Source organism: Tursiops truncatus, chromosome 5 (assembly GCF_011762595.2).
Source record: "Tursiops truncatus isolate mTurTru1 chromosome 5, mTurTru1.mat.Y, whole genome shotgun sequence".
Lineage (NCBI taxonomy): Eukaryota > Metazoa > Chordata > Mammalia > Artiodactyla > Delphinidae > Tursiops > Tursiops truncatus.
Window position 1 is genome coordinate 63,532,243 of NC_047038.1, and position 27,892 is coordinate 63,560,134.

At 39.8% G+C, this 27,892-nt stretch overlaps 1 protein-coding gene across 5 annotated transcripts in view; it reads right to left on the reverse strand.

The window, feature by feature from the left end:
- Nucleotides 1–27,892, reverse strand: part of RFC1 (replication factor C subunit 1) — an 84,122-nt gene that overhangs the window by 2,799 nt on the left and 53,431 nt on the right. For 3 of the 5 annotated variants that reach the window (XM_033856940.2, XM_033856938.2, XM_033856941.2), the window contains 12 exons: nt 26,440–26,544; nt 22,449–22,848; nt 20,755–20,867; nt 18,947–19,061; nt 17,352–17,443; nt 17,006–17,143; nt 6,648–6,743; nt 6,427–6,525; nt 5,080–5,234; nt 4,836–4,953; nt 2,427–2,572; nt 886–1,099 (listed from right to left, as the gene is read on the reverse strand). In XM_033856940.2, coding sequence (XP_033712831.1) covers nt 886–1,099; nt 2,427–2,572; nt 4,836–4,953; nt 5,080–5,234; nt 6,427–6,525; nt 6,648–6,743; nt 17,006–17,143; nt 17,352–17,443; nt 18,947–19,061; nt 20,755–20,867; nt 22,449–22,848; nt 26,440–26,544 — 1,791 coding nt within the window. The remainder of the gene's footprint in view (nt 1–885; nt 1,100–2,426; nt 2,573–4,835; nt 4,954–5,079; nt 5,235–6,426; nt 6,526–6,647; nt 6,744–17,005; nt 17,144–17,351; nt 17,444–18,946; nt 19,062–20,754; nt 20,868–22,448; nt 22,849–26,439; nt 26,545–27,892) is intronic. The other 2 variants (XM_033856944.2, XM_033856939.2) reach the window with 1 other exon arrangement.

Below are 27,892 nucleotides of genomic sequence, written 5' to 3' on the forward strand. Positions count from 1 at the left end.
AAAAAATAAGAATCAGTATTTGGGAACATTAGGCAGGTTTTTAAAAGTCACTTTAAGTCATCAATTTTTTTCTATTCAGTGTTCTCTGCAGTTCTACAAAGTGACAAGCAAAGTTAGTCAGTGAACCAATAAATCAAAAAAGGCTTACAATAAAGTACAAGTTAAAGTTGTCCTTTAATTACCATAAAATAGTAACTTGAAAAGCCTTAACCTCAAGCTTCTAAACCTAACTGTAGAATTAGTCCACAAATTCTAACAACGAATGTCTCTTGTGAGAATTTACCTATAGTCATACCCGTAGTCAGGTCAAAATTCTAGAGAAGACAAGCCACAGAGAACATGTCTTCTAGAACAGCACCAAGTAAACAAGCACAAGGGTGACATATTAGATACCACAAACTCATGTTACGTCACTTTAGTTTTTTCATGTTCACTATATAAAGTAGGGGATACATCATTACATAATAGATTGTCCAACTGTAATAAATACACTAAAACACAGATTAGGCAGACCAAGAAAAAGTCTAAAAATGCTCAGCCAGTAAACACTTCTTTTCATAATGCATTCCCACCACCTCACTTTTACTTCCCCAGGCTCATCTGCCTATCCTTGTAAGGAATACATCTACATTTGCTCCTCAGGTTTCACACCTTGCTTTTCCATGCAGGATAAGGCAAAGATAAAACTATAAATTATAAAAGTCAAATCCCAAAGTCTACTCTTAATATTGTACTCAAATAGTATCTTTGGAAAGCACAGACCATAAGTAAAAAGCATTTAAGAAAAGAAATTAAACTTTTAAAAACATCTAAAACATCTCTGAAGTACTCCTAGTAACACGGTAATTACAAAATGATGGAGAACCAGTGGGGTACACAATTTACCTTGGGATCCAGCTTGGAGAAGGGACTAGGTCTGTCTCCCCAGCTGCTAATTTCCATGATATTCTCAAAGTCTTCTTTCATCAAATAATACGCGTCCATAAGAGCAACAACATCCTGTACTCCTTCTATCCCTTGTGAGGTCAAGGGCTGTACAAGTGCATCCCTTATATGCGACAGATAATCCACATTTACAGTCTTTTTGCTGGAGTAAGTTCTTAAACCAAAACAAAAGATACACTGTAATAGATGGCAAACTACCACCAACTCATAGTCTGCTGGAGTTTAATCCACTTTTAATAATGTTAATGTATCTACACGATGTATCTACACAAATATAGTGGAAACGTCAAAGAGGCACACCCCAGGGCAAAGTGATACATCACCTTGAAAAAGTGGTGGGGGCAGGGAATAGGAAAGGAGCTGAGACAGGCCTTCAGCTTGAGCTATGAGAAGAGCAGGGGAAAAGCTTCTAGAGGCCACCTGTATCTCTTGGCTCATGGTCCCTTTCTCCATGTTCAAAGCCAGCATTGGGAGTGCAACATCTTCACATCTCTCTGACTGATGCTGCTGCCTACCTCCACCACTCCTTTTTTTTTTTTTTTTGTAAAAACACTTACGATTACTTTGGGCCCATCAGATAATCCAGGGTAATCTTCCCATCTCAAGATGGGAATAAATTTGTGTTGTTTTAAGCCAGTAAGTTTTGGTAATTTGCTATAGCAGCAATAGAAAACTAACATGGGGTGGCAAAAAAATGACCCACACCATAAACTACGAAGAGGGATCATAGTAGGAAGCAGAATTCTACAGGAACAGAAGAAAGGAACATCTCAGTTCAGTTTTAAACAAAAGTTAAGGTTAGACTAATATTAATATTCTTTCCAGGGACTAGAAAGGAAAATAAGATTGCTTAAGTAGTTCTTCATGGTTAAAAATGAATCCCTAAAGTTCACTTAATATTTGTATGCAAGCACATTTCTAAGTTTCTAAACTGTAAAAAATTTAACAAAATTAAGAATTTTTGAACGTCCTTAAACTTCTCCAAGGACATTGGTTTTCAATCATCTGAGTATCCACCTTCTGTAATACGCTAAACTGTATCCCCCTGTCCCAAATGACTAGGTCAGTTTACTATTAGGATAGGAGGCAAAAACTAGTTCATGTATTTAAATAGTTCCCTTTTTCCTATTAATTTATTTGGAGGCCAATATATTATGTATGCCTACTAGTAATAGGCACTGTCACAATAACAATAAATAATAGCAGTACCTCAGATTTATATAGCTTTAAAACTTATCTTAACATTATGGCACATCTACCATCTGGCTTTATTCTCCAAAGTATCCTTTTAAGTAATAAAACGAGTGTCATACCAGTTACAGATAATAAAACTCAGGGCCGTGAACTTATCCATGTTCACTTATCTAGTTAGTAATGAAATCAAAACTAAAACACAAATCTTTGTGACTCATGCTATCCTTATTAAAGGCTAGATATACTACCCTGATAAAATGCCACACATAGAGTAATACCCCGCTTACCTGAGACTCATATGCAATGCTAGGTCCTGAACAATACGATCGTGTTTGCCCATAGATGAGTGCTTCCCCAACCAACTTGGGAAGGTAGGAAACTGGGTCATGTACCCCCTCATTAACTCTCCAGGAAGAACACTGGCATAAATGGCCTGAAAAAATTAATTGCAGTCCACAAGTTAAATTCAGTACTGAGTTAAGTTGCTTCTTTAGCAGCTGTTGGCTTCCAAGCAGTCTCCGGAAAATGCAGTAACATTGCTCCCGGTACCTAATTCCAAGATAGGCCCCTTCCCTCTCTCCCTCATCTGTTGGTATGGGAAACTTCAACTTGAGAAAACAATTAATTGCAGTAAATGCCTTGGTCCAAAATATGTTATGGCCCTCACAGATCATCTAGCCAACACAGACTCCTCAGCCAACTGATCTCAACATACACCAGTAACCTCACAATGCCAGTGTTATAGAAAAAACTGTTTAAGAGGAATATGATTGTCTTCAACGTAAGATATCAATAAACCAGGTGGATCAAAGCATGGAAAATCTAATAATTAGAGAATTAAGTAAACTGACACTTGAGAAAAGTTTTTTTTAAAGGTATCCTTGGATATCTTCTATATCCAGGGTTTTTACCTTTTTTATATATATAAATTTATTTATTTTTGGCTGTGTTAGGTCTTCGTTGTGGGCTTTCTCTAGTTGCAGTAAGTGTGGGCTACTCTGCGGTGCATGGGCTTCTCATTGCGGTGGCTTCTCTTGTTGTGGAGCATGGGCTCTAGGTGTGCAGGCTTCAGTAGTTGTGGCTCATGGGCTCTAGAGCACAGGCTCAGTAGTTGTGGTGAACAGGCTTAGGTGCTCCATGGCATGTGGTATCTTCCCGGACCAGGGCTCAAACCCATGTCCCCTGCATTGGCAGGCGGATTCTTAACCACTGCGCCACCAAGGAAGTCCCGGGGTTTTTACTTTTTTAAAGGTTGGAATCATACATAGATCTTGTGTCCTGCTTTGTTCTAATAATATTCTCTCATAAGTATTTTTTATATTAGATCATCTTTACAAGTAATTTTAAAGGCTGCATAATGTTCCATCAAGAGGATTTACCATAATTAATCAGACTCCTATTGCTGAACATGGAGATTTTCTCCCATTTCTTGCTATCAAAATTAATGCTTTAGGGCAGGGGTCCCCAATCCCCGAGCCACACACCAGTATCAGTAGGAACCGGGCTGCACAGCAGGAGGTGAGCGGCGGGCAAGCGAGCGAAGCTTCATCTGTATTTACAGCTGCTCCCCATCACTCGCATTACTGCCTGAGCTCCACCTCCTGTCAGATCAGTGGTGGCTCATAGGAGCGTGAACCCTACTGTGAACTGTGCACGTGAGGGATCTAGGTTACGCACTCCTTATGAGAATCTAATGCCTGATGATCTGAGGTGGAGCTGAGGCAGTCTCATCACCCCCAGATGGGACCATCTAGTTGCAGGAAAACAAGCTCAGGGCTCCCACTGATTCTGCATTATGGTGAGTTGTATAATTATTCCATTATATATTACAATGTAACAATAATAGAAATAAAGTGCACAATAAATGTAATGTGCTTGAATCATCCCAAAACCATCCCCCCACCCCCACCATCCGTGGAAAAACTGTCTTCCATGAAACTGGTCCCTGGTGCCAAAAAGGTTGGGGACCCCTGCTTTAAGAAGTATTTTTGCACATTAAGCTCTTCCTGTGTTTAACATTATTTCTTCGGGATAAATTCTCATAGGTATAATTATTAGGTACAAAAAAAAATGAACACTTTTAAAACATAAGAGAAAGGAATCTTTAAAAGAAGAGTAGACCTCCAGAAGTCCCTTGCTTGTTAGGTCAATATTACATAAATATGCAAAACTCAAGAATAAATAACCAGTCTTAATGATGAAAGTTTGCAAAACTCTGTTTTGAGTAAAAGATATCAACCTAAATAAAGTACCCAATACAAAGCTGCCTCTGTAGCAAGGAAGAATAAAGAAAATCAGAATTCATATATCAGAAAAATGGCTGCGAACCTGCCCTGGTTGCATTTCTTCAGGGATGAGCTACTTAGTAACAATCTGGGAGAGCCAAGAATGACAAAAAAGAAATGGATTCTTAAGGTAAAAGAGAGCAAATGAAACTTTTGACTTACATCTTAGTTATGACCAAAAGCTGACATTCCTAGTTCCATATGTCCATTTACATTAAAAACATTGAAAAATAAGAGTAGATTAAGAAATAGATAATAGTGACCACAAGGTACTTTAATCTATAACAGATTATATTTTTTGCCATTAAGAGACGTAATGTTTATCTGGTATTTCAAATAATTACAGGAGCTAAAAGCTATTTTGTTCTAACTAAAGCAGGGTCTGAGCTTTAAGGAAAGCCCTATGCTTACCTGTGTGGGCAGAAGACTCCAGTTTTGCTTATTCCGGATCTGACGGTCCACTAGGTCACCATCAGATATGCTGTCTGCTGCTCTGCTTAAAAGCATCAAGTGCTTTTTCATGTCACCCCTGCAGGAATAAACCAGTCCAAATTACACCATTGTCCACACTCCACACCCCTCCCTCCCAGGTATCTGGCCTTCGTAGGGCTTGGAGGGGTACTAATTCTACCCCTCATTAGCTCTGAACACTCACCCTGCGGCTACAGGCTTCACATGTATGTAGTTCTCCTGGACAAAGAGGGGTGCTATTGAATAATCATAAAAAAAGAGATCTAATTTGTCCACAAGTGACATATGAGCAGTCTCCTCTCCAGTTACAAACACTTTCCGGGCAACATCAAATGGGCCCTAAAAAGAGAGAGGGACATACCTAGTAGAATGACCAATAACCAAAACACTGACAACACCAAATGCTAGCTAAGATGTGGAGAAACAGAAACTCTCTTTCACTACTGGTAGGAGTGCAAGATGGTACAGTCACTTTGGAAGACAGCTCGGTAGTTTCTTACAAAACTAAATACATTCTTAACATACCATCCAGCAACTCCGCTCCTTGGTATTTACCCAAGTGAACTGAAAACATATCCACATAAAAAGAAATGACTTACAAAGCCATGAAAAGATATGGAGAAACCTTAAATGTATATTACTAAGTGAAAGAAGTCAATCTGAAAAGATGACATACTATACGACTCCAACTATATGACATTCTGAAAAAGGTGAAACTATGGAGACAGTAAAAAGATTAGTGGTTACCAGGGGCTGGGGGAAGGGAAGGATGAACAGGCAAAGCAAAGAGCTTTTTTGGGGCAGTGGAAGTATTCTGTATGATACTACAATGGTGGATAAAGGCCACTACATATTTGTCAAAACCCACAGAATGTACACCACCAAGAGCAAACCCTAATGTTAAACTATGGACTGTGGGTGATAATGGTGTGTCAGCGTAGGTCATCAATTGTAACAAATGTGCCGCTCTGGTGGTGGGTGTTGACAGTGGGGGACATTATACAGGGGGACATGCAGGCAATCTCGATTTTGCTGTGAACCTAAAATGGCTCTGAAAATGTTTACTGATTTTTTAAAAAGAGGAAGGGAGGGGAAAAATACTGTTTAGTCATTGCTCTAACTGTAATAATAAATTCTGACTGGTGACTAGGTGAAACAACAGAGATAATTGATACAGACCTGTAGTTTCAGAGAGGTCATTTAAACTATAAGCCAACTGAAACAAGATTATTCTGACCAGTTCCAAAACCATTCAAAACATGAAATCCATATATAAGGGACTCTAGAAAGGCCATTTCATAACTACTCAGGCATAAAACTTCCCTTTCTCAAAATTTACAATTACATTGACAGTCCAGTAAGGAAAACTTCATTTGAATTAGAAACACTGTTAGCAGCTGTCTATATCTCTTACTATAAATATCCATAGGTTCCACAGGTGTCTCAAGGAACTATAATAACTATTTCAATTAAATTAATACTAACAGGAAAAGAAGTGCTTTGGCACTTAAGAAGTGGAAATGTATTTTACCAATTTGATATCCTTTTTGGCTCTAAGAGAATCAGCCTTAGCCTGGTCATAGGTTAGTGCTTTACTTCGTGCACACCACATACTCAGATTGTGTAAAACCTGAAAGAATCACAAGTAAGACACTGTTAAGACAGGAAAATACTGCCACTCCCCATCCCCAAAACACTGAAGGCATCCATTCAAAATCATCATCAATGTTATATAATATATATCTCATTTACCTGTCTGATATCTTGATTGGCTCCCAAAATTATTTCATTCATAGCTGGAGGGGGGATCTTTAAACCCTCTTTAAATGCAACAGACATCATAGCACCCTGAAATTGACAAAGGGGAATGAATCTTCACTCATTTTTTTTAATTCATATAATCAGATTTTTAAAAAATATTTATCAGGTACTTTTAAAAACTGACCCAGAAAACACGGAAAAAATAAAATGACACTTTCCCAAAGGATATTATAAGTTTCAGTCTCCAGGCTTTGAAGACTGGAGATCTTATGGGGCATTTTTCTACAAAGCTTTCATCTGAAAAGATTTCCGCTTTATGATGAGGTTCTGCCGACACTTCCAATCTTCTAGGAGCTTGTAAAATTGTGGAACTGAAGAGTCGTTGTGGATCTTGGATATTACCTTTCCCAAACCTCATATATCCCAGAAATCATATTTTCACTCACAGAAAGATAGACAAGATGAAAAGGCACAGGGCTATATACCAGATGAAGGAACAAGATAAAACCCCAGAAAAACAACGAAATGAAGTGGACATAGGCAACCTTCCGGAAAAAGAATTCAGAATAATGATAGTGAAGATGATCCAGGACCCTGGGAAAAGAACAGAGGCAAAGATTGAGAAGATGCAAGAAATGTTTAGCAAAGATCTAGAAGAATTAAAGAACAAACAGAGATGAACAATACAGTAACTGAAATGAAAACTACACTAGAGGGCTTCCCTGGTGGCGCAGTGGTTGAGAGTCCACCTGCCGACGCAGGAGACGCGGGTTCGTGCCCCGGTCTGGGAAGATCCCACATGCCGCGGAGCGGCTGGGCCCGTAAGCCATGGCCACTAAGCCTGCGTGTCTGGAGCCTGTGCTCTGCAATGGGAGAGGCCACAACAGTGAGAGGCCCGCATACCGCAAAAAAACAAAACCTACACTAGAAGGAATCAATAGCAGAATAACTGAGGCAGAAGAACGGATAAGTGACCTGGAAGACAGAATGGTGGAATTAACTGCTGTGGAACAGAATAAAGACAAAAGAATGAAAAGAAATGAAGACAGCCTAAGAGACCTCTGGGACATTAAATGCAACAACATTCACATTATATGGGTCCCAGAAGGAGAAGAGAGACAGAAAGGACCAGAGAAAATATTTGAAGAGATTATACTCGAAAACTTCCCTAACATGGAAAAGGAAATAGCCACCCAAGTCCAGGAAGCACAGCAAATACCATATGGGATAAACCCAAGGAAAAACATGCCAAGACACATAGTAATCAAACTGGCAAAAATTAAAGACAAAGAAAAATTATTGAAAGCAGCAAGGGAAAAACGACAAATAACATACAAGGGAACTCCCATAAGGTTAACAGCTGATTTCTCAGCAGAAACTCTACAAGCCAGAGGGAGTGGCATGATATACTTAAAGTGATGAAAGGGAAGAAACTACAACCAAGATTACTGTACCCAGCAAGGATCTCATTCAGATTCGATGGAGAAATCAAAAGCTTTACAGACAAGCAAAACCTAAGAGAATTCAGCACCACCAAACCAGCTCTACAACAAATGCTAAAGGAACTTCTCTAAGTGGGAAACACAAGAGAAGAAAAGGACCTACAAAGACAAACCCAAAACAATTAAGAAAATGGTAATAGGAACATACATATTGATAATTACCTTAAACGTGAATGGATTAAATGCTCCAACCAAAAGACACATGCTCGCTGAATGGATACAAAAACAAGACCCATATACATGCTGTCTACAAGAGACCCACTTCAGACCTAGGTACACATTCAGACTGAAAGTGAGGGGATGGAAAAAGATAGTCCATGCAAATGAAAATCAAAAGAAAGCTGGAGTAGCAATACTCATATCAGATGACATAGACTGTAAAATAAAGAACATGACAAGAAACAAATAAGGACACTACATAATGATCAAGGGATCAATCCAAGAAGAAGATATAAAAATTATAAATATATAAGCAACCAACATAGGAGCACGTCAATACATAAGGCAACTGCTAAGAGCTATAAAAGAGGAAATCGACAGTAACATAATAATACTGGGGGACTTTAACACCTCACTTACACCAATGGACAGATCATCCAAAATGAAAATAAATAAGGAAACAGAAGCTTTAAAAGACACAATAGACCAGATAGATTTAATTGATATTTATAGGACATTCCATCCAAAAACAGCAGACTACACTTTCTTCTCAACTGTGCATGGAACATTCTCCAGGCTAGCTGACATCTTGGGTCACAAATCAAGCCTCAGTAAATTTAAGAAAATTGAAATCATATCAAGCATCTTTTCTGACCACAACGCTATGAGATTAATAACCAAGAGATCACTGAAGAAAACAAAGAGGAAATCAAAAAATACCTACAGACAAATGACAATGAAAACACGACGATCCAAAACCTATGGGATGCAGCAAAAGCAGTTCTAAGAGGGAAGTTTATAACCATACAAGCCTACCTCAAGAAACAAGAAAAATCTCAAATAAACAATCTAACCTTACACCTCAAGGAACTAGAGAAAGAAGAACAAACAAAACCCAAAGTTAGCAGAAGGAAAGAAATCATAAAGATTAGAGCAGAAATAAATGAAACAGAAACAAGGAAAACAATAGCAAAGATCAATAAAACTAAAAGCTGGTTCTTTGAGAAGATAAACAAAATTGATAAACCATTAGCCAGACTCATCAAGAAAAAGAGGGAGAGGACTCAAATCAATAAAATTAGAAATGGACGAGGGGAAGACGGCGGAAGAGTAAGACGCACAGATCACCTTCCTCCCCACAGATATACCAGAAATACATCTACACGTGGAACAATGCCTACAGAACACCTACTGAACGCTGGCAGAAGACCTCAGCCCTCCCAAAAGGCAAGAAACTCCCCACGTACCTGGGTAGGGCAAAAGAAAAAAGAATAAACAGAGACAAAAGAATAGGGACGGGACCTGCACCAGTGGGAGCTGTGAAGGAGGAAAGGTTACCACACACTAGGAAGCCCCTTCGCGGGCGGAGACTGCAGGTGGCGGACGGGGGGAGCTTTGGAGCCACGGAGGGGAGCACATCCACAGGGGTGCGGAGGGCAAAGTGGGGAGATTCCCACACAGAGGATCGGTGCCGACCAGCACTCGCCAGCCCGAGAGGCTTGTCTGCTCACCCGCCGGGACAGGCGGGGCTGGGAGCTAAGGCTCGGAGCCCAGAGAGAGGACTGGGGCTGGCGGCGTGAACACAGCCTGCAGGGGGTTAGTGCACCACGGCTAGCCAGGAGGGAGTCCGGGGAAAAGTCTGGACCTGCCGAAGAGGCAAGAGACTTTTTCTTCCCTCTTTGTTTCCTGGTGTGCAAGGAGAGGGGATTAAGAGTGCTGAGCACTGCTTAAAGAAGCTCCAGAGACGGGCGTGAGCCGCGGCTAACAGCGCGGACCCCAGAGATGGGCATGAGATGCTAAGGCTGCTGCTGCCGCCACCAAGAAGCCTGTGTGCCAGCACAGGTCACTCTCCACACCACCCTTCCAGGGAGCCTGTGCAGCCCGCCACTGCCAGGGTCCCGGGATCCACGGACAACTTCCCCGGGAGAACGCAGGGCGCGCCTCAAGCTGGTGCAGCGTCCTGCTGGCCTCTGCCGACGCAGTCGCGCCCCACATCCGCACCCCTCCCTCCCCCCGGACTGAGTGAGTCAGAGCCCCCGAAGCAGCTGCTCTTTAATCCAGTCCTGTCTGAGCGAAGAACAGATGCCCTCCAGCGACCTACACGCAGAGGCAGGGCCAAATCCAAAGCTGAGCCCCTGGGAGCTCTGAGAACAAAGAAGAGAAAGGAAAATCTGTCCCAGCAGCCTCAGAAGCAGCAGATTAAAGCTCCACAATCAACTTGATGTACCCCGTATCTGTGGAATACATGAATAGAAAACGAATCATCCCAAATTGAGGAGGTAGACTTTGAAGGCAAGATTTATGATTTTTTCCCCTTTTCTTCTTTTTGTGAGTGTGTATGTGTATGCTCTGTGTGAGATTTTGTCCGTCTAGCGTTGCTTCCACCATTTGTCCTAGGGTTCTATCCGTCCAGGTTTTGTTGTTTTTTTTTCTTAATATTTTTTATTTTAATAACTTTATTTTATTTTACTTTATCTTCTTTCTTTCCTTCCTTCCCTCCTTTAGACAACAAATCATCCCAAATTGAGGAGGTGGACTTTGAGAACAAGATTTATTAATTTTTCCCCTTTTCCTCTTTTTGTGAGTGTGTATGTCTATGCTTCTGTGTGAGATTTTTGTCTGTATAGCTTTGCTTCCACCATTTGTCCTAGGGTTCTATCCATCCAGTTTTTTTTGTTTTTTTAATTTTTTTCTTAATAATTATTTTTTATTTTAATAACTTTATTATAATTTAACTTACTTTATTTTATTTTACTTTATCTTTCTTTCTTTCTTTTTTTGCTTCCTTCCCTCCATCCGTCCTTCCTTCCTCCCTCCCTCCCTTTCTTTCCTTCTTTCTTTTTCTTTCTTTCTTTCTTTCCTTCTTTTCCTTTCTTTCTTTCCTTTCTTTTCCTTTCTTTCTTTCTCTCTTTGTTTTTGTATCTTTCTTTCTACTTTTCCTCCCTTTTATTCTAGGCCGTGTTGATGAAAGGCTCTTGGTGCTGCAGCCAGGAGTCAGTGCTGTGTCTCTGAGGTGGGAGAGCCAACTTCAGGACACTGGTCCACAAGAGACCTCCCAGCTCCACGTAATATCAAATGGCGAAAATCTCCCAGAGATCGCCATCTCAACACCAGCACCCAGCTTCACTCAATGACCAGCAAGCTACAGTGCTGGACACCCTATGCCAAACAACGAGCAAGACAGGAACACAACCCCACCCATTAGCAGAGAGGATGCCTAAAATCATAATAAGTCCACAGACACCCCAAAACACACCACCAGACGTGGACCTGCCCACCAGAAAGACAAGATCCAGCCTCATCCACCAGAACACAGGCACTAGTCCCCTCCACCAGGAAGCCTTCACAGCCCACTGAACCAACCTCAGCCACTGGGGACAGACACCAAAAACAACGGGAACTACGAACCTGCAGTCTGCAAAAAGGAGACCCCTAAACACAGTAAGATAAGCAAAATGAGAAGACAGAAAAACACACAGCAGATGAAGGAGCAAGATAAAAACCCACCAGACCTAATAAATGAAGAAGAAATAGGCAGTCTACCTGAAAAAGAATTCAGAATAATGATAGTAAAGATGATCCAAAATCTTGGAAATAGACAAAATGCAAGAAACATTTAACAAGGACCTAGAAGAACTAAAGATAAAACAAACAACGATGAACAACACAATAAATAAAATTAAAAATACTCTAGATGGGACCAAGAGCAGAATAACTGAGGCAGAAGAACGGATAAGTGACCTAGAAGATAAAATAGTGGAAATAACTACTGCACAGCAGAATAAAGAAAAAGGAATGAAAAGAACTGAGGACAGTCTCAGAGACCTCTGGAACAACATTAAATGCACCAACATTCGAATTATAGGGGTTCCAGAAGAAGAAGAGAAAAAGAAAGGCACTGAGAAAATATTTTAAGAGATTATAGTTGAAAACTTCCCTAATATGGGAAAGGAAACAGTTAATCAAGCCCAGGAAGCACAGAGCATCCCATACAGGATAAATCCAAGGAGAAATATGCCAAGACACATATTAATCAAACTGTCAAAAATTAAATACAAAGAAAACATATTAAAAGCAGCAAGGGAAAAACAACAAATAACACACAAGGGAATCCCCATAAGGTTAACAGCTGATCTTTCAGCAGAAACTCTGCAAGCCAGAAGGGACTGGCAGGACATATTTAAAGTGATGAAGGAGAAAAACCTGCAACCAAGATTACTCTACCCAGCAAGGATCTCATTCAGATTTGATGGAGAAGTCAAAACCTTTACAGACAAGCAAAAGCTGAGAGTTCAGCACCACCAAACCAGCTCTACAACAACTGCTAAAGGAACTTCTTTAGGCAGGAAACACGAGAGAAGGAAAAGACCTACATTAACGAACCCAAAACAATTAAGAAAATGGGAATAAGAACATACATACCGATAATTACCTTAAATGTAAATGGACTAAATCCTCCCACCAAAAGACACAGATTGGCTGAATGGATACAAAAACAAGACCCATATATATGCTGTCTACAAGAGACCCACTTCAGACCTAGAGACACATACAGACTGAAAGTAAGAGGATGGAAAAAGATATTTCATGCAAATGGAAACCAAATGAAAGCTGGAGTAGCAACTCTCATATCAGACAAAATAGACTTTAAAATAAAGACTATTACAAGAGACAAAGAAGGACACTACATAATGATCAAGGGATCGATCCAAGAAGAAGATATAACAATTGTAAATATTTATGCACCCAACATAGGAGCACCTCAATACATAAGGCAAATACTAACAGCTATAAAAGGGGAAATCGATAGTAACACATTCATAGAAGGGGACTTTAACACCCCACTTCTACCAATGGACAGATCATCCAAAATGAAAATAAATAAGGAAACACAAGCTTTAAATGATACATTAAACGAGATGGACTTAATTGATATTTATAGGACATTCCATCCAAAAACAGAATACACATTTTTCTCAAGTGCTCATGGAACATTCTCCAGGACAGATCATATCTTGGGTCACAAATCAAGCCTTGGTAAATTTAAGAAAATTGAAATTGTATCAAGTATCTTTTCCGACCACAACGCTATGAGACTAGGTATCAATTACAGGAAAAGATCTGTAAAAAATACAAACACATGGAGGCTAAACAATACACTACTTAATAACGAAGTGATCACTGAAGAAATCAAAGAGGAAATCAAAAAATACCTAAAACAAATGACAATGGAGACACGACGATCCAAAACCTATGGGATGCAGCAAAAGCAGTTCTAAGAGGGAAGTTTATAGCAATACAATCCTACCTTAAGAAACAGGAAATATCTCGAATAAACAACCTAACCTTGCATCTAAAGCAATTAGAGAAAGAAGAACAAAAAAACCCCAAAGTTAGCAGAAGGAAAGAAATCATAAAAATCAAATCAGAAATAAATGAAAAAGAAATGAAGGAAACGATAGCAAAGATCATTAAAACTAAAAGCTGGTTCTTTGAGAAGATAAACAAAATTGATAAACCATTAGCCAGACTCATCAAGAAAAAAAGGGAGAAGACTCAAATCAACAGAATTAGAAATGAAAAAGGAGAAGTAACAACTGACACTGCAGAAATACAAAAGATCATGAGAGATTACTACAAGCAACTCTATGCCAATAAAATGGTCAACCTGGAAGAAATGGACAAATTCTTAGAAAGGTATAACCTTCCAAGACTGAACCACGAAGAAATAGAAAATATGAACAGACCAATCACAAGTAATGAAATTGAAACTGTGATTAAAAATCGTCCGACAAACAGAAGTCCAGGACCAGATGGCTTCACACGTGAATTCTATCAAACATTTAGAGAAGAGCTAACACCCATCCTTCTTAAACTCTTCCAAAAAACTGCAGACGAAGGAACACTCCCAAACTCATTCTATGAGGCCACCATCACCCTGATACCAAAAGCAGACAAAGATACTACAAAAAAAGAAAATTACAGAGCAATAGCACTAGTGAATATAGATGCAAAAATGCTCAACAAAATACTAGCAAACAGAATACAACAACACATTAAAAGGATCATACACCATGATCAAGTGGCATTTATCCAAGGGATGCAAGCATTCTTCAATATACACAAATCAATCAGTGTGATACACCATATTAACAAACTGGAGAATAAAAACCATATGATCATCTCAATAGATGCAGAAAAAGCTTTTGACAAAATTCAACACCCATTTATGATAAAAACTCTCCAGAAAGTGGGCATAGAGGGAACCTACCTCAACATAATAAAGGCCATATACAACAAACTCACAGCAAACATCATTCTCGATGGTGAAAAATTGAAAGCATTTCCTCTAAGATCAGGAACGAGACAAGGATGTCCACTCTCACCACTATCATTCAACATAGTTTTGGAAGTCCTAGCCACGGCAATCAGAAAAGAAAAAGAAAAAAAAGGAATACACATTGGAAAAGAAGTAGTAAAACTGTCACTGTTTGCAGATGACATGATACTATACATAGAGAATCCTAAAAATGCCACCAGAAAATTACTAGAGCTAATCAATGAATTTGGTAAAGCTGCAGGATACAAAATTAATGCACAGAAATCTCTTGCATTCCTATACACTAATGATGAAAAATATGAAAGAGAAATTATGGAAACACTCCCATTTACCACTGCAACAAAAAGAATAAAATACCTAGGAATAAACCTACCTAGGGAGACAAAAGACCTGTATGCAGAAAACTATAAGACACTGATGAAAGAAATTAAAGATGATACCAACAGATGGAGAGATATACCATGTTCTTGGATTGGAAGAATCAATATTGTGAAAATGACTATACTACCCAAAGCAATCTACAGATTCAATGCAATCCCTATCAAATTACCAATGGCATTTTTTACGGAACTAGAACAAATCATCTTAAAATTTGTATGGAAACACAAAAGATCCCAAATAGCCAAAGCAGTCTTGAGGGAAAAAAACGGAGCTGGAGGGATCAGACTCCCTGACTTCAGACTACACTACAAAGCTCCAGTAATCAAGACAATATGGTACTGGCACAAAAACAGAAACACAGATCAATGGAACAAGATAGAAAGCCCAGAGATAAACCCATGCATCTATGGTCAACTAATCTATGACAAAGGAGGCAAAGATATACAATGGAAAAAAGACAGTCTCTTCAATAAGTGGTGCTGGGAAAACTGGACAGCTACATGTAAAAGAATGAAATTAGAACACTCCCTAACACCATACACAAAAATAAACTCAAAATGGATTCGAGACCTAAATGTAAGACCAGACACTGTAAAACTTTTAGAGGAAAACATAGGAAGAACACTCTCTAACATAAGTCACAGCAAGATCTTTTTTGATCCACCTCCTAGAGTAATGGAAATAAAAACAAAAATAAACAAATGGGACCTAATGAAACTTAAAAGCATTTGCACAGCAAAGGAAACCATAAACAAGACCAAAAGACAACCCTCAGAATGGGAGAAAATATTTGCAAATGAATCAACAGACAAAGGATTAATCTCCAAAATATATAAACAGCTCATGCAGCTCAATATTAAAGAAACAAACAACCCAATCCAAAAATGGGCAGAAGACCTAAATAGACATTTCTCCAAAGAAGACATACAGATGGGCAAGAAGCACATGAAAAGCTGCTCAACATCACTAATTATTAGAGAAATGCAAATCTAAACTACAATGAGGTATCACCTCACAACAGTTAGAATGGGCATCATCAGAAAATCTACAAACAACAAATGCTGGAGAGGGTGTGCAGAAAAGGGAACCCTCTTGCAATGTTCGTGGGAATGTAAATTGATACAGCCACTATGGAGAACAGTATGGAGGTTCCTAAAAAACTAAAAATAGAATTACCATATGATCCAGCAATCCCACTACTGGGCATATACCCAGAGAAAACCATAATTCATAAAGACACATGCACCCCAATGTTCACTGCAGCACTATTTACAATAGCCAGGTCATGGAAGCAACCTAAATGCCCATCGAAAGACGAATGGATAAACAAGTTGTGGTACATATGTACAACGGAATATTACTCAGCCCTAAAAAGGAACAAAACTGAGTCATTTGTTGAGACATGGATGGATCTAGAGACTGTCATACAAAGTGAAGTAAGTCAGAAAGAGAAAAACAAATATTGTATGTTAATGCACGTATGTGGAACCTAGAAAAATGGTACAGATGAACCAGTTTGCAGGGCAGAAGTTGAGACACAGATGTAGAGGACAAACGTATGGACACCAAGGGGGGAAAACCGCAGTGGGGTGGGGATGGTGGTGTGCTGAATTGGGCGATTGGGATTGACATGTATACACTCATGTATATAAAACTGATGACTAACAAGAACCTGCAGTATAAAAAAACAAACAAAAAAGAAATCATTTTTTCTCTGTGTATATGCCATGATAAAGCTCGGAACTTAAAGCACTGGTTCAAAAGTTACGTTTATGTTAAAACTGTAATAGCTATAGTTCCTCCCCAAATTGTACTCATTTATACATCTGTCATTAACATATGAAAATACCCTTTCCCATACCCTAGACAACACAATATATTGTCAAGATTTAGAAATGAAAAAAAAAAAAATTGACCCAAAAATATATAGGACAGTGTGATGGAGAAAAATATTCCAATTATCATACCTTAATTTGTTCAACCCGAGGTCTTTGAAAACGAAGATCAAAACAATAATGAACCAAAGATCGAATCTTGGGATGATTTCTATCATTGCACATACAAATAATGGGAATTTTTGTATGTTTTATCAGGCCAATTAATTCCTGAAAGGAAAATTTGCAACATAAAAACAATTTATAAAAGAACAACAAAATACCACACAACGTATGTATTTTAGGTTTTAAAACCTCCTCAGCAACATGCCTGAATTGCCGTAAATATCACAGCATGATAATTAGTTCTTTAAATATATATTTTTTTAAAAAAATAAAAATCAACAGTAAAACTTCAAAAATACGGTGATTTCATTACCTGAATTCCTCCCCTGTCCTCATTGCCGGCCATGCCATCTACTTCATCCATGATGAGAGCATGTTTCGTGCCTACTGAATGGGCTGCTCCACCTGCCCCACGTTGAGAAGCAATGGGACGGGACACAAACAAAATCACAATTGTTCAAACACGGCTGCTTTAAAAATGTATCTATGTAACACATGTCCATGGCGTGAAATTCAAGAGGCACAAGAGTAAGCAGTGAAAAGAAATTCTTTCCCACCTCTGTCTCCTAGGATATGCAGTTTCTAGAGGCAAACAATGGGAACAGTCTCCTGTACGTATATCCCTTAAGAGACATTCTATACATATTAAAAACATGTGTACATAAAAATATACACCTTGGTTTTATCATTTAATATGTTTTTGTGATCTGTTCCTTATCTGCACATACACAACACCTTATTTATTAAAGGCTATTTAAATATTCCATTTTACACATACATCATAATTAACCACTTTCCACTGATAAAATATGAAATGCCTCCAATCTTTTGCTATTATGAATCGTGTGCAATGAATACCCCTATATATCTGTCATTTTGCACATATACAAGTATAACGGTTGCTAATTTCCAGAAACTGGATTTTCTGGGTTAAAGGGTATGTATAATTTAACTTTGAGCAATACTGTCAGATTGCTCTCCAGAGCTGTACTGATTTATACTCCCCCCAATCATGTATAAGAGTGACATTTCCTGAGCAAATTCTTTTTATCATCTTCTACCATTCAGGTGACCATGCAATATACTGTAGGTTCTAAATATGCAGTATAGTCTGTAATTTGGGTATCTTATTTTCCACATAAACTCTGGCCATGCCAGACCACTAGCTACAACCTGAAACACAGTGGCACTTTCACACTATGTCCTTTCTCCTCCTCTACCACCTTTGCCTGAAATAACCTCTTCCACCCACAAACTATTCCCTTTCTCATTTTTCAAGGCCCTCTGAACAAACGTCACCTTTTACTGGTAGTTTTCCCCAATGTCTCAAACAGAATCATTCCTTCACTTACAGCCTTTATCTCTTCTCTCATCGCACTGTATTATTTATCAACCTTCTCTCTTCACAGGATTCACTTTTGAATCCTCTAAAATCTGCATAAATGTGTCCACATATACATTTTTATCACATTCTCAGAAACCACTAAGACCTGACCAAAAAAAAAAGTTAACTACTGGCTTCCCTGGTGGCGCAGTGGTTGGGAGTCCTCCTGCCGATGCAGGGGACACGGGTTCGTGCCCCGGTCCGGGAGGATCCCACGTGCCGCGGAGCGGCTGGGCCCGTGAGCCATGGCCGCTGAGCCTGAGCATCCGGAGCCTGTGCTCCGCAGCAGGAGAGGCCACAGCAGTGAGAGGCCCGCGTACCGCAAAAAAAAAAAAAAAAGTTAACGAGTGTCCTATCAGAATTATGTCAGAGGCTTTTCTTATTCTCTCATTAGCTCTAGGACTTAGAAGGGTGCCTGGCACATAGTAATGTTCAATACTGGTTACTGAACATTGAAATTAACCTGTTTTTCTTACATAACCTCTCCCCTCCACCAAAAAAAACCAGTTTAAAAATCCACGTACTTGAATAAAAGCCTTTGATGCTGGTATTATTCAGCGATTCAGCAACAATCTCCTTCAAACTGTTCTTACTCCGAGTGTCACTTGCATTCAGTTCCACGTAGCTATATCCCAATTCCTAATCAAAATATTGGACACCATTACTATCACAATGCAAATTAATCACTCACCCCCCAAAAACAAGGCAATTAAGAAAGAAAGAGTAACCATGGGTGAAAAGATAAAGTAGGATACTAACAGACAATAAGATGAACTATAATATGCCTCACATTACTAAGAGATTTTTTAAAAATATCATATACATAACATACCACACACATGTAAACACACACAAGTTTGGTCTTAAAACCTTAGCTCACATAGCACTAATCTGGAAGAGTATATTTGAACACAAGCAATTTTAAGAAGTTTGCTTCTTAAAGTCCCCAAAAGAATTAAATATAACCATCCTAAAATTTCAATAGTAGATCTAGAATTAATCTTTATTAGGATAACAAAAAGTAATTATTGACTCTTCAAGATAAACTATACAGTTAAATCATTCTTTGTCAAACTATCCCGATACACAATCTTCCTGTCAAATTGTGAAAAGTAATTTGGACTTATTTCCCAAAATTGATCATTATGTTGATCGTAAGGCATTATGAAAGACCATAATTCAATTCCCAAAAAAGTAATGATAATAATAAAGGGAATAAAGAGCCATCTTCACAATTGTAAAGACTAGGGAAAAAATTTTTGTTTTTTTAAATGTTAAATAATAGAGTAGAAAATATATAGTTATTACACCAACTAAAAATTTATGGTCTGGTCCATACAACAAAGACTAAATGAAACCACCAGCCTATCCAACAGAGGGTTGGGAAATCCAGCAATAATTTTTTTTTTTTTGCGGTACGCGGGCCTCTCACTGTTCTGGCCTCTCCCGTTGCAGAGCACAGGCTCTGGACGCGCAGGCTCAGCGGCCATGGCTCACGAGCCCAGCCGCTCCGTGGCACGTGGGATCTTCCCAGACCGGGGCACGAACCCGCATCCCCTGCATCGGCAAGCAGACTCCCAACCACTGTGCCACCAGGGAAGCCCCAGCAATAAATTTTTAAAATATATATATATATTTATTTATTGGGTTGGACCGGGTTTTAGTTGCGGCACGCAGGCTCCTTAGTTGCGGCATGTGAACTCTTTAGTTGCAGCATGTATGTGGGATCTATTTACCTGACCAGGGATCAAACCCAGGCCCCATGCATTGGGAGCATGGTGTCTTAACCACTGCGCCACCAGGGAAGTCCCAATCCAGCAATAAATTTAAAGTAAGTTTAAAACCTCTCATTTTATTATGCTGATACTATTTCATGTATCGTTTCATAGCATACTGATACATGAGCCCTGCTTGGCTCTAGTGCCTCGTCCTCTCATTGTCCAGAGATATGGCAGCTGTAGAGACAACAAGAGCAAAGGCAGGATCCCATAGCAGTGAAGAGTTAGACTACCTGGGTTCACACTGTGCCACCACCCTCCTCTATAAGCCTGTTTCGTTTGTCACATGAGGATGGCAACAGTACCTATATTGAGTATACAGCATTCTTCCTACAAGGGTATATAAGATATCTGTATCTATAAGAGTCTGCAAGACATATTATCTATAAGATTATACACCCAAGGGCTTATTTGCACACTGTCTGGCACACAAGTGAATATCACCTATTATTATAATTACCAATATTTAAAAAAGGATGAAAATGACAAATACGCCCAGAACCAAAGCAAATTCTAGAGGTTTGATTTTAGAAAAGTAAGGACAGAATACCCACCTGACAAACCAGAGAAGCTGTGGTTGTTTTGCCAACACCGGGAGGGCCTGAGAGCAATGCAGCTTTAAAACTGGAGCCATCATCTTTGCCAGCAAATTTACCAAACTTTGCTGCTAGGAAGAAAGAAGTTCCAGAATGTTAACCTCTACTACCTAACAGAAATGCAGGAATGGCAGGAATAACTGCGTAAAGTTAGCATCAGAAGCACCTCCAGTTTAGTTCGAAATTTGCAGAATATTTTTTACAAAGTATAAACAACAGTTTCCAGAGCATTTAGTGAAATTCTACTCCCTATCTCACCTCCACTCAAAATAAAACACGAAAATTTTAAAACCCTGATCTGAAACAATAATCTTATAAGTTTCCTTTCCTACAAAAGCACAGGTCATGGAGCACACTACCTGGGCTCTGATCCTAACTCTACCGCTCACCAGCAGCTGGGAGAACTTCAGAAGTGACTTAACCCCTCTGTGTCTGTTTCCTCCTTTGTAAAATGAGGGTAACAATAGTAATGCGTCTAGTGGGCATGCTGTGAGGATGGACATGCTGAGCACAGAGCCTGGCATGTCTCAGTAAATACTAACAAGCACAGTCACCTACATGATCACAAAAACAATGAACTGAAAATGCTGTATCTGCAACTATCCTGCCCAGCTCAACTCCTCCCCTTATCACATGGGGACCTGGCACATAATGGGTTCTCAATTCACATACCAGGACTGAGAGAGAGATGGTTAAACCTACTTCAGGCACGGGAAAACGGACTATAGTTCACCCGAAGCCTTAAAAAGTCTTCTCTAGGTACACAAAGCACTTATACCACCTTTTATTTGGTGTTGGAAAGAGAAAAGGGGTCCGCTTAAGTTTAACGCTGTATTATTACAATTATATTATCTGTTATAAATAAAATAAACTGGCATTGTTGGCCAATATCTAGTGACCACCTAGACATTAATAACCCGGTCATTGCTTTGGGAATTCACTATGATGCTCACTAAATTTTTCCTTCTTATTTCTCACACAGTATCGCCCAGGGCTGTGGCTGGAGCTCAAGACAACACTACTAACATTTGTGATTGGAAACTTCAGTTCCAATAATAAACACTTTGGACATTAAATATATATTGCAACTGTTCATTTTCCGTGCCTACCAAAAGTAAACATGCTACTGGGATTCTCAGGCTGCCTACTCGGTAAGCGTGCCTCAGCTTTTTATTTGCACCTTTCCTCCCAAGTCTCTCTGGCCCTCTCAGGGGTCTTGCTCTCACATGTCTCGGACCTTGGTACATGTATGCTCTCCCACCCGACACTCCCCTCCCTTCACTTCGCTAACTCCTTCTTAGTTTCCAAGTCTTAGCTTAGATATCTCTTCCTCTAGGGATGGGAATCCCTGACCACACACTTCCACCCCCTGAGGACCCTATACTTAACCCTGTAACAGTACTTAGCACAATACATTTTAATTACTGGTTTACCTACGTCTCCCTCACTGACCGGGAGTGCCTTAAAGGGGACTGTGTTTTGTTCACAATAGCATTCCCGGGGTCTAGCACAGCACCTAGGCTCAGAGCAGGCTCTCAATAAATGCTTGCTGAGAGATCAGTGAACCAACTACTACACTTCCTAACACATGTGTCACTGAGCAATGACATGGTGACAGACACACAGAAAAATGAATGAAGCTGTAAAATCACCGTGTTTCTTATCTTCGGACGGACTCTTGTGCCAGTTTTGGAGCCAGCGTAGGAGTTTGTTGGCACAGCTCTGGTCACCTTGCTGTCCAATTATGGTCTTGAGCGAGGATGGCTTATATTTATCCACCCAGAGCAAATTCTCCACTTTGTTTTCACTGCTGTCATCAGCCAAATTCCTAGCCCAGCTGTCACCATTTGTTTCCTCAGCCACCTGCTCCTTGAAGTCCAGGCCTCTCTGAAACATACTTGTTTCCTTTTTTATTGACTTTATAGAGCTTTGCTTTTTGGGAGTCAGTCTGCACTTTTTAGATTCTGATTCCTTCTTAGTTGGACTAATTTTTCTTTTTCCTTGGTCATTTTTTTGGGGTGTTCTTTCCAATTTGGATTTTTCTTTCTTCATCTTAAAAATTGGAGGAAAAAAGAAACCTGATGAGATATAGAGAATTTCTATCCTTCTAAATGTACTCTAGAGGGCAATCTAAGATATCCAAATGAGCTACCCAACCTGGGTCTGTCTTTTCACAATGGACCCTGCTATTTGTGGAAATCCCCACCTTCCAAACCTTAAAAAAATTAACAGCACACCAAAAAGCACCCAAATACAATTTTAAAAATGAGAATATATTAGTTTTTTGAAAGTAGTAAGTATTATAAAATCAGTTTAAAAAAACGTAAAGGGGCTTCCCTGGTGGCGCAGTGGTTAAGAGTCCGCCTGCCGTAATGAGGTGGATAGACCTAGAGTCTGTCATACAGAGTGAAGTAAGTCAGAAAGAAAAAGACAAATACCGTATGCTAACACATATATATGGAATTTAAGAAAAAAATGTCATGAAGAACCTAGGGGTAAAGCAGGAATAAAGACGCAGACCTCTTAGAGAACGGACTTGAGGTTATGGGGAGGGGGAAGGGTGAGCTGTGACAGGGCGAGAGAGAGTCATGGGCATATACACAGTAACAAACGCAGTAAGGTAGATAGCTAGTGGGAAGCAGCCGCATGGCACAGGGATATTGGCTCGGTGCTTTGTGACAGCCTGGAGGGGTGGGATGGGGAGGGTGGGAGGGAGGGAGACGCAACAGGGAAGACATATGGGAACATATGTTTATGTATGACTGATTCACTTTGTTATAAAGCAGAAACTAACACACCATTGTAAAGCAATTATACCCCAATAAAGATGTTAAAAAAAAAAAAAAAAAAAAGAGTCCGCCTGCCGATGCAGGGGACACGGGTTCGTGCCCTGGTCCGGGAAGATCCCACATGCCGCGGAGTGGCTGGGCCCATGAGCCATGGCCGCTGAGCCTGCGCGTCCGGAGCCTGTGCTCCGCAACGGGAGAGGCCACAACAGTGAGAGGCCCGCGTACAGCAAAAAATAAAAAAAGGTAAAGGATTAAGAATTTGTTTTCTGACTAGTTAATATTTAATTTCTCCACAAAAACGCGTACACAAATGTTCATAGCAGCATTATTATATTTTATACATACAAATAATTATATTATTATAGCCAAAAGAATGGAAACGACCCAAAATGGCCATCAAAAGATGAACAAATAAACAAAATGTGGTATACCCACACAATGGAATACTAATCACCAATAAAAAGGAGTGAAGCACTGATTTATACTTCAACATAGCTGAACCTTGAAAACACGATGCTAAGTGAAAAAAGCCAGAAAAAAAGACCACATATTACATGTTTCCCTTTATAGAAAATTTCCAGAACAGGCAAATCCATAGACAGAAAGTAGAGTAGTGGTTGCCAGGGGTGGGAATGAAGAGTGACTGCTAATGGGTGTAGCGTTTCTGTGGGGAGTGATGAAAATGTTCTGGAATAGACAGTGGTGACAGCTGCACAGTCTTGTGAATATACTAAAAACCACTAACATACATTTTAAAAGGGTGAATTTTATGATGTGTGAATAATGTCTCAATAAAAAGAAAAGTGCCTCTGCATTGTTGGTGGGAATGTAAATTGATACAGCCACTATGGAGAACAGTATGGAGGTTCCTCAAAAAACTAAAAACAGAACTACCATACGACCCAGCAATCCCACTACTGGGCACATACCCTGAGAAAACCATAATTCAAAAAGAGTCATGTACCACAATGTTCATTGCAGCTCTATTTACAATAGCCAGGAGATGGAAACAAGCTAGGTGTCCATCAACAGATGAATGGATAAAGAAGATGTGGCACATATATACATTGGAATATTACTCAGCCATAAAAAGAAACAAAATTGTTATTTGTAGTGAGATGGATGGGCCTAGAGTCTGTCATACAGAGTGAAGTAAGTCAAAAAGAGAAAAACAAATACTGTATGCTAACACATATATATGGAATCTAAGAAAATAAAAAAAAAAGGTCATGATGAACCTAGGGGTAAGATGGGAATAAAGACACAGACCTACTACAGAATGGACTTGAGGATATGGGGAGGGGGAAGGGTGAGCTGTGACAAAGTGAGAGAGTGGCATGGATATATATACACTACCAAACGTAAAATAGATAGCTAGTGGGAAGCAGCCGCATAGCACAGGGAGATCAGCTCAGTGCTTTGTGACCACCTAGAGGGGTGGGATAGGGAGGGTGGGAGGGAGGGAGACACAAGAGGGAAGAGATATGGGAACATATGTATATGTATAACTGATTCACTTTGTTATAAAGCAGAAACTAACACACCATTGTAAAGCAATTATACTCCAATAAAGATGTTAAAAAAAAAAAAAAAGTGCCTCTTTACCAGTGAGTGGGTGCTAAAATTAGTGGGTGAATGTTTGAGGAACAACAAGGTATTAAAGTATCTCCCCAAGATATTTATCAGTTACAAAGGGGAAAAACTGTCACTTCACTGGTGGGAAAGGCAGGCAGAAATCATCTTAACCAAGTAACAAAGGTTAACATCACCAGTAATAAGACATACTGACATTATGCACAGCTGATACGATACACTGAGGAGGACAGAGTATCACTTATGTGGTCTTCTTTGCCAAAAATGCATAACCTCAATCTAACCATGAGAAAACATCAACAACCCAAACTGAGAGACATTCTACAAAACAACTGACTAGTACTCATCAAATCAAGGTCATAAAAAGACAAGGAAAGACTTAAGGAACTATCATAGATTGGAGGAGACTAAGAAGACACAACTCAGTGCAGTGTGGGATCCTAAGGATAACGGGGGGGAATTGTGAAGTTAACAGCATGGCATCAATGTTAACCTCCTGGTGTTGATAACTGTATTACGGCTATGTAAGCTGTCAACATTAGGGGACACTGATGACGGGCTAGTCCAAATCATTCTCCAAGATTTTTCCAACTGGAATAAATCGGAAGACCACCTCACCACTTGGATGACAGAGCTGGGGACATTTAACTTGGGCTGCTGGCACCCCTGTGTCCTACACGTGGAAAAGACCTGTATATAGTGGAAATGAATAAAGCTAACACTAGGAGAAGTAGAGAGACAGAAACTGAAAGGGTCCTAAAAGCACTGCAGTCTGTACATGCAGTAGTTCCTGCATTCGACTGCCCAGAGTTTAGTTATGTGAGTCAAAATTCTTCCCTTTTTGCTAAAGCTAATATCGGCTCGGTTTCTGTCACAACTGGAAAAGTCCTAATATAGTTCTAAATGAAAATATTATCATGCTGATACCTATAGTATATCCTTCAAAGAACTCTTAAGCAAGAACCTTTGCACAATGTTATTGCAAGAATATGGAAAATATGGACGGTTTAAGTAGATATGGTAAGTGCAATACAAGGTCCCCTCTCCCTCCTCATACTCCTTTGAGAAAGGTAAGGAAACACGTCAAAGACAACAGCCTACAGCACAGTCCACCACTCAAAAGGAAATAAGGTAAGTTCATTTGTGGTAGAAGGAAAAGTTAATTTTTTAGCCCACAGACCTGCATCCAGCCAAGAAATGTCTCTATGAAACAGGGAAGTTGCTATACACCAACTTAAAGTCAAGTTCATTGTATACAAACCTCAGCTTCAGCTGCTATTTCATACTTGGACTTCTTGCCTGGCATAGTTCGAATCAGATTCAATAGGCCATCTTCATCAATAATTTTTGTTCCCAAGGCTGCTGCCTATTAATTAAAAATGCAAATCATTGAAACCATTACTTTCTGTAAAAAAAAAAATATGATTCCCAGACTTGTCAGAAGGTGAAAAACCACATTTGTAAATTAGATAACACTGGAATATTTTCTAAAACCATGTGCATGAAAAAGTATCATTAAAAAGAAAGAAAATAGGGCTTCCCTGGTGGCGCAGTGGTTGAGAGTCCGCCTGCCGATGCAGGGGGCGCGGGTTCATGCCCCGGTCCAGGAGGATCCCACGTGCCGCGGAGCGGCTGGGCCCGTGAGCCATGGCCGCTGAGCCTGTGCATCCGGAGCCTATGCTCCGCAACGGGAGAGGCCACAACAGTGAGAGGCCCGCATACCGCAAAAAAAAGAAAATAACAGATACCTCCTCTAAGAGTGGTGGGTTGGCACCTGAGGTATCACACTGCCACTTCCGTGGATTGCTTTACCTTTCCCTCTGCCCTACAAAGGTCAAAGCCACTAGGGTCAAAGCCATATCGGCTGGCAGACACTCTCCTCTACCTTATCCCTGCTAACAGAACTCCAATGTGTCCATCTCCAAGTGATGACTTATGATTGGTCTGAGAATCAGAAAAGTCCTCATCCTCCCCAACCTCTCGTGTAGCTGTGAATGGCCATGTGACAGCTCCGGCCAATGAGACTTAAGTGGAATTCTGTAAGAGGTGTTTCCAGGAAACTCTTATAAGGTCAGTCACAGCTAGTATAACATCTTGTCACTGCTCCCTATTTCCTGCCTTATATGTGAACTTGAGAGTGGCAGCTACCTTGCAACACAAGGCAACGTGCATGAAGACAGAAGTGGAGGATGGAACTAAGTCTAGCTACATCACCGAGGTGCTGAACCATCCCCCGCAACTGCCTGACTCTGCAATTCTCATAAGGTAAGGAAATAAGCAGCTATTTGTCAAAACCACAGTTAGTCAGGTATTCTATTACTTGGAACTAAATGCAATACTACCCAACAGACCTTCCAATAAAAAGATCTTCCAGTTAAAAAACTTAAGATGGAGTCCACAGCAGCATATATAGGTATACTTAGGACTAGAAAAAGAAGAAAACTTCATTTGCTTCTATCTTCAAAACAAGATTTTGACTAGAATAGTACGCTAAGAAAGCCAAGTAAATAGGAACTGTGCCTTCAACTGGAAAACCAAAATCCCAGGATCAAAGCCAAACAACATTTCTGTGGAGAAGAAATAATGTAGTGAAGAAATTACTTTTCCATTTTTTTCCTTCATCTCACTCCGTGTAAAGGACATTATACTACATATGGTCACATGAAGAGCCCGCCAAGGCAAGCAGCCTACTTCACTGTGCTGAGAACACAGCA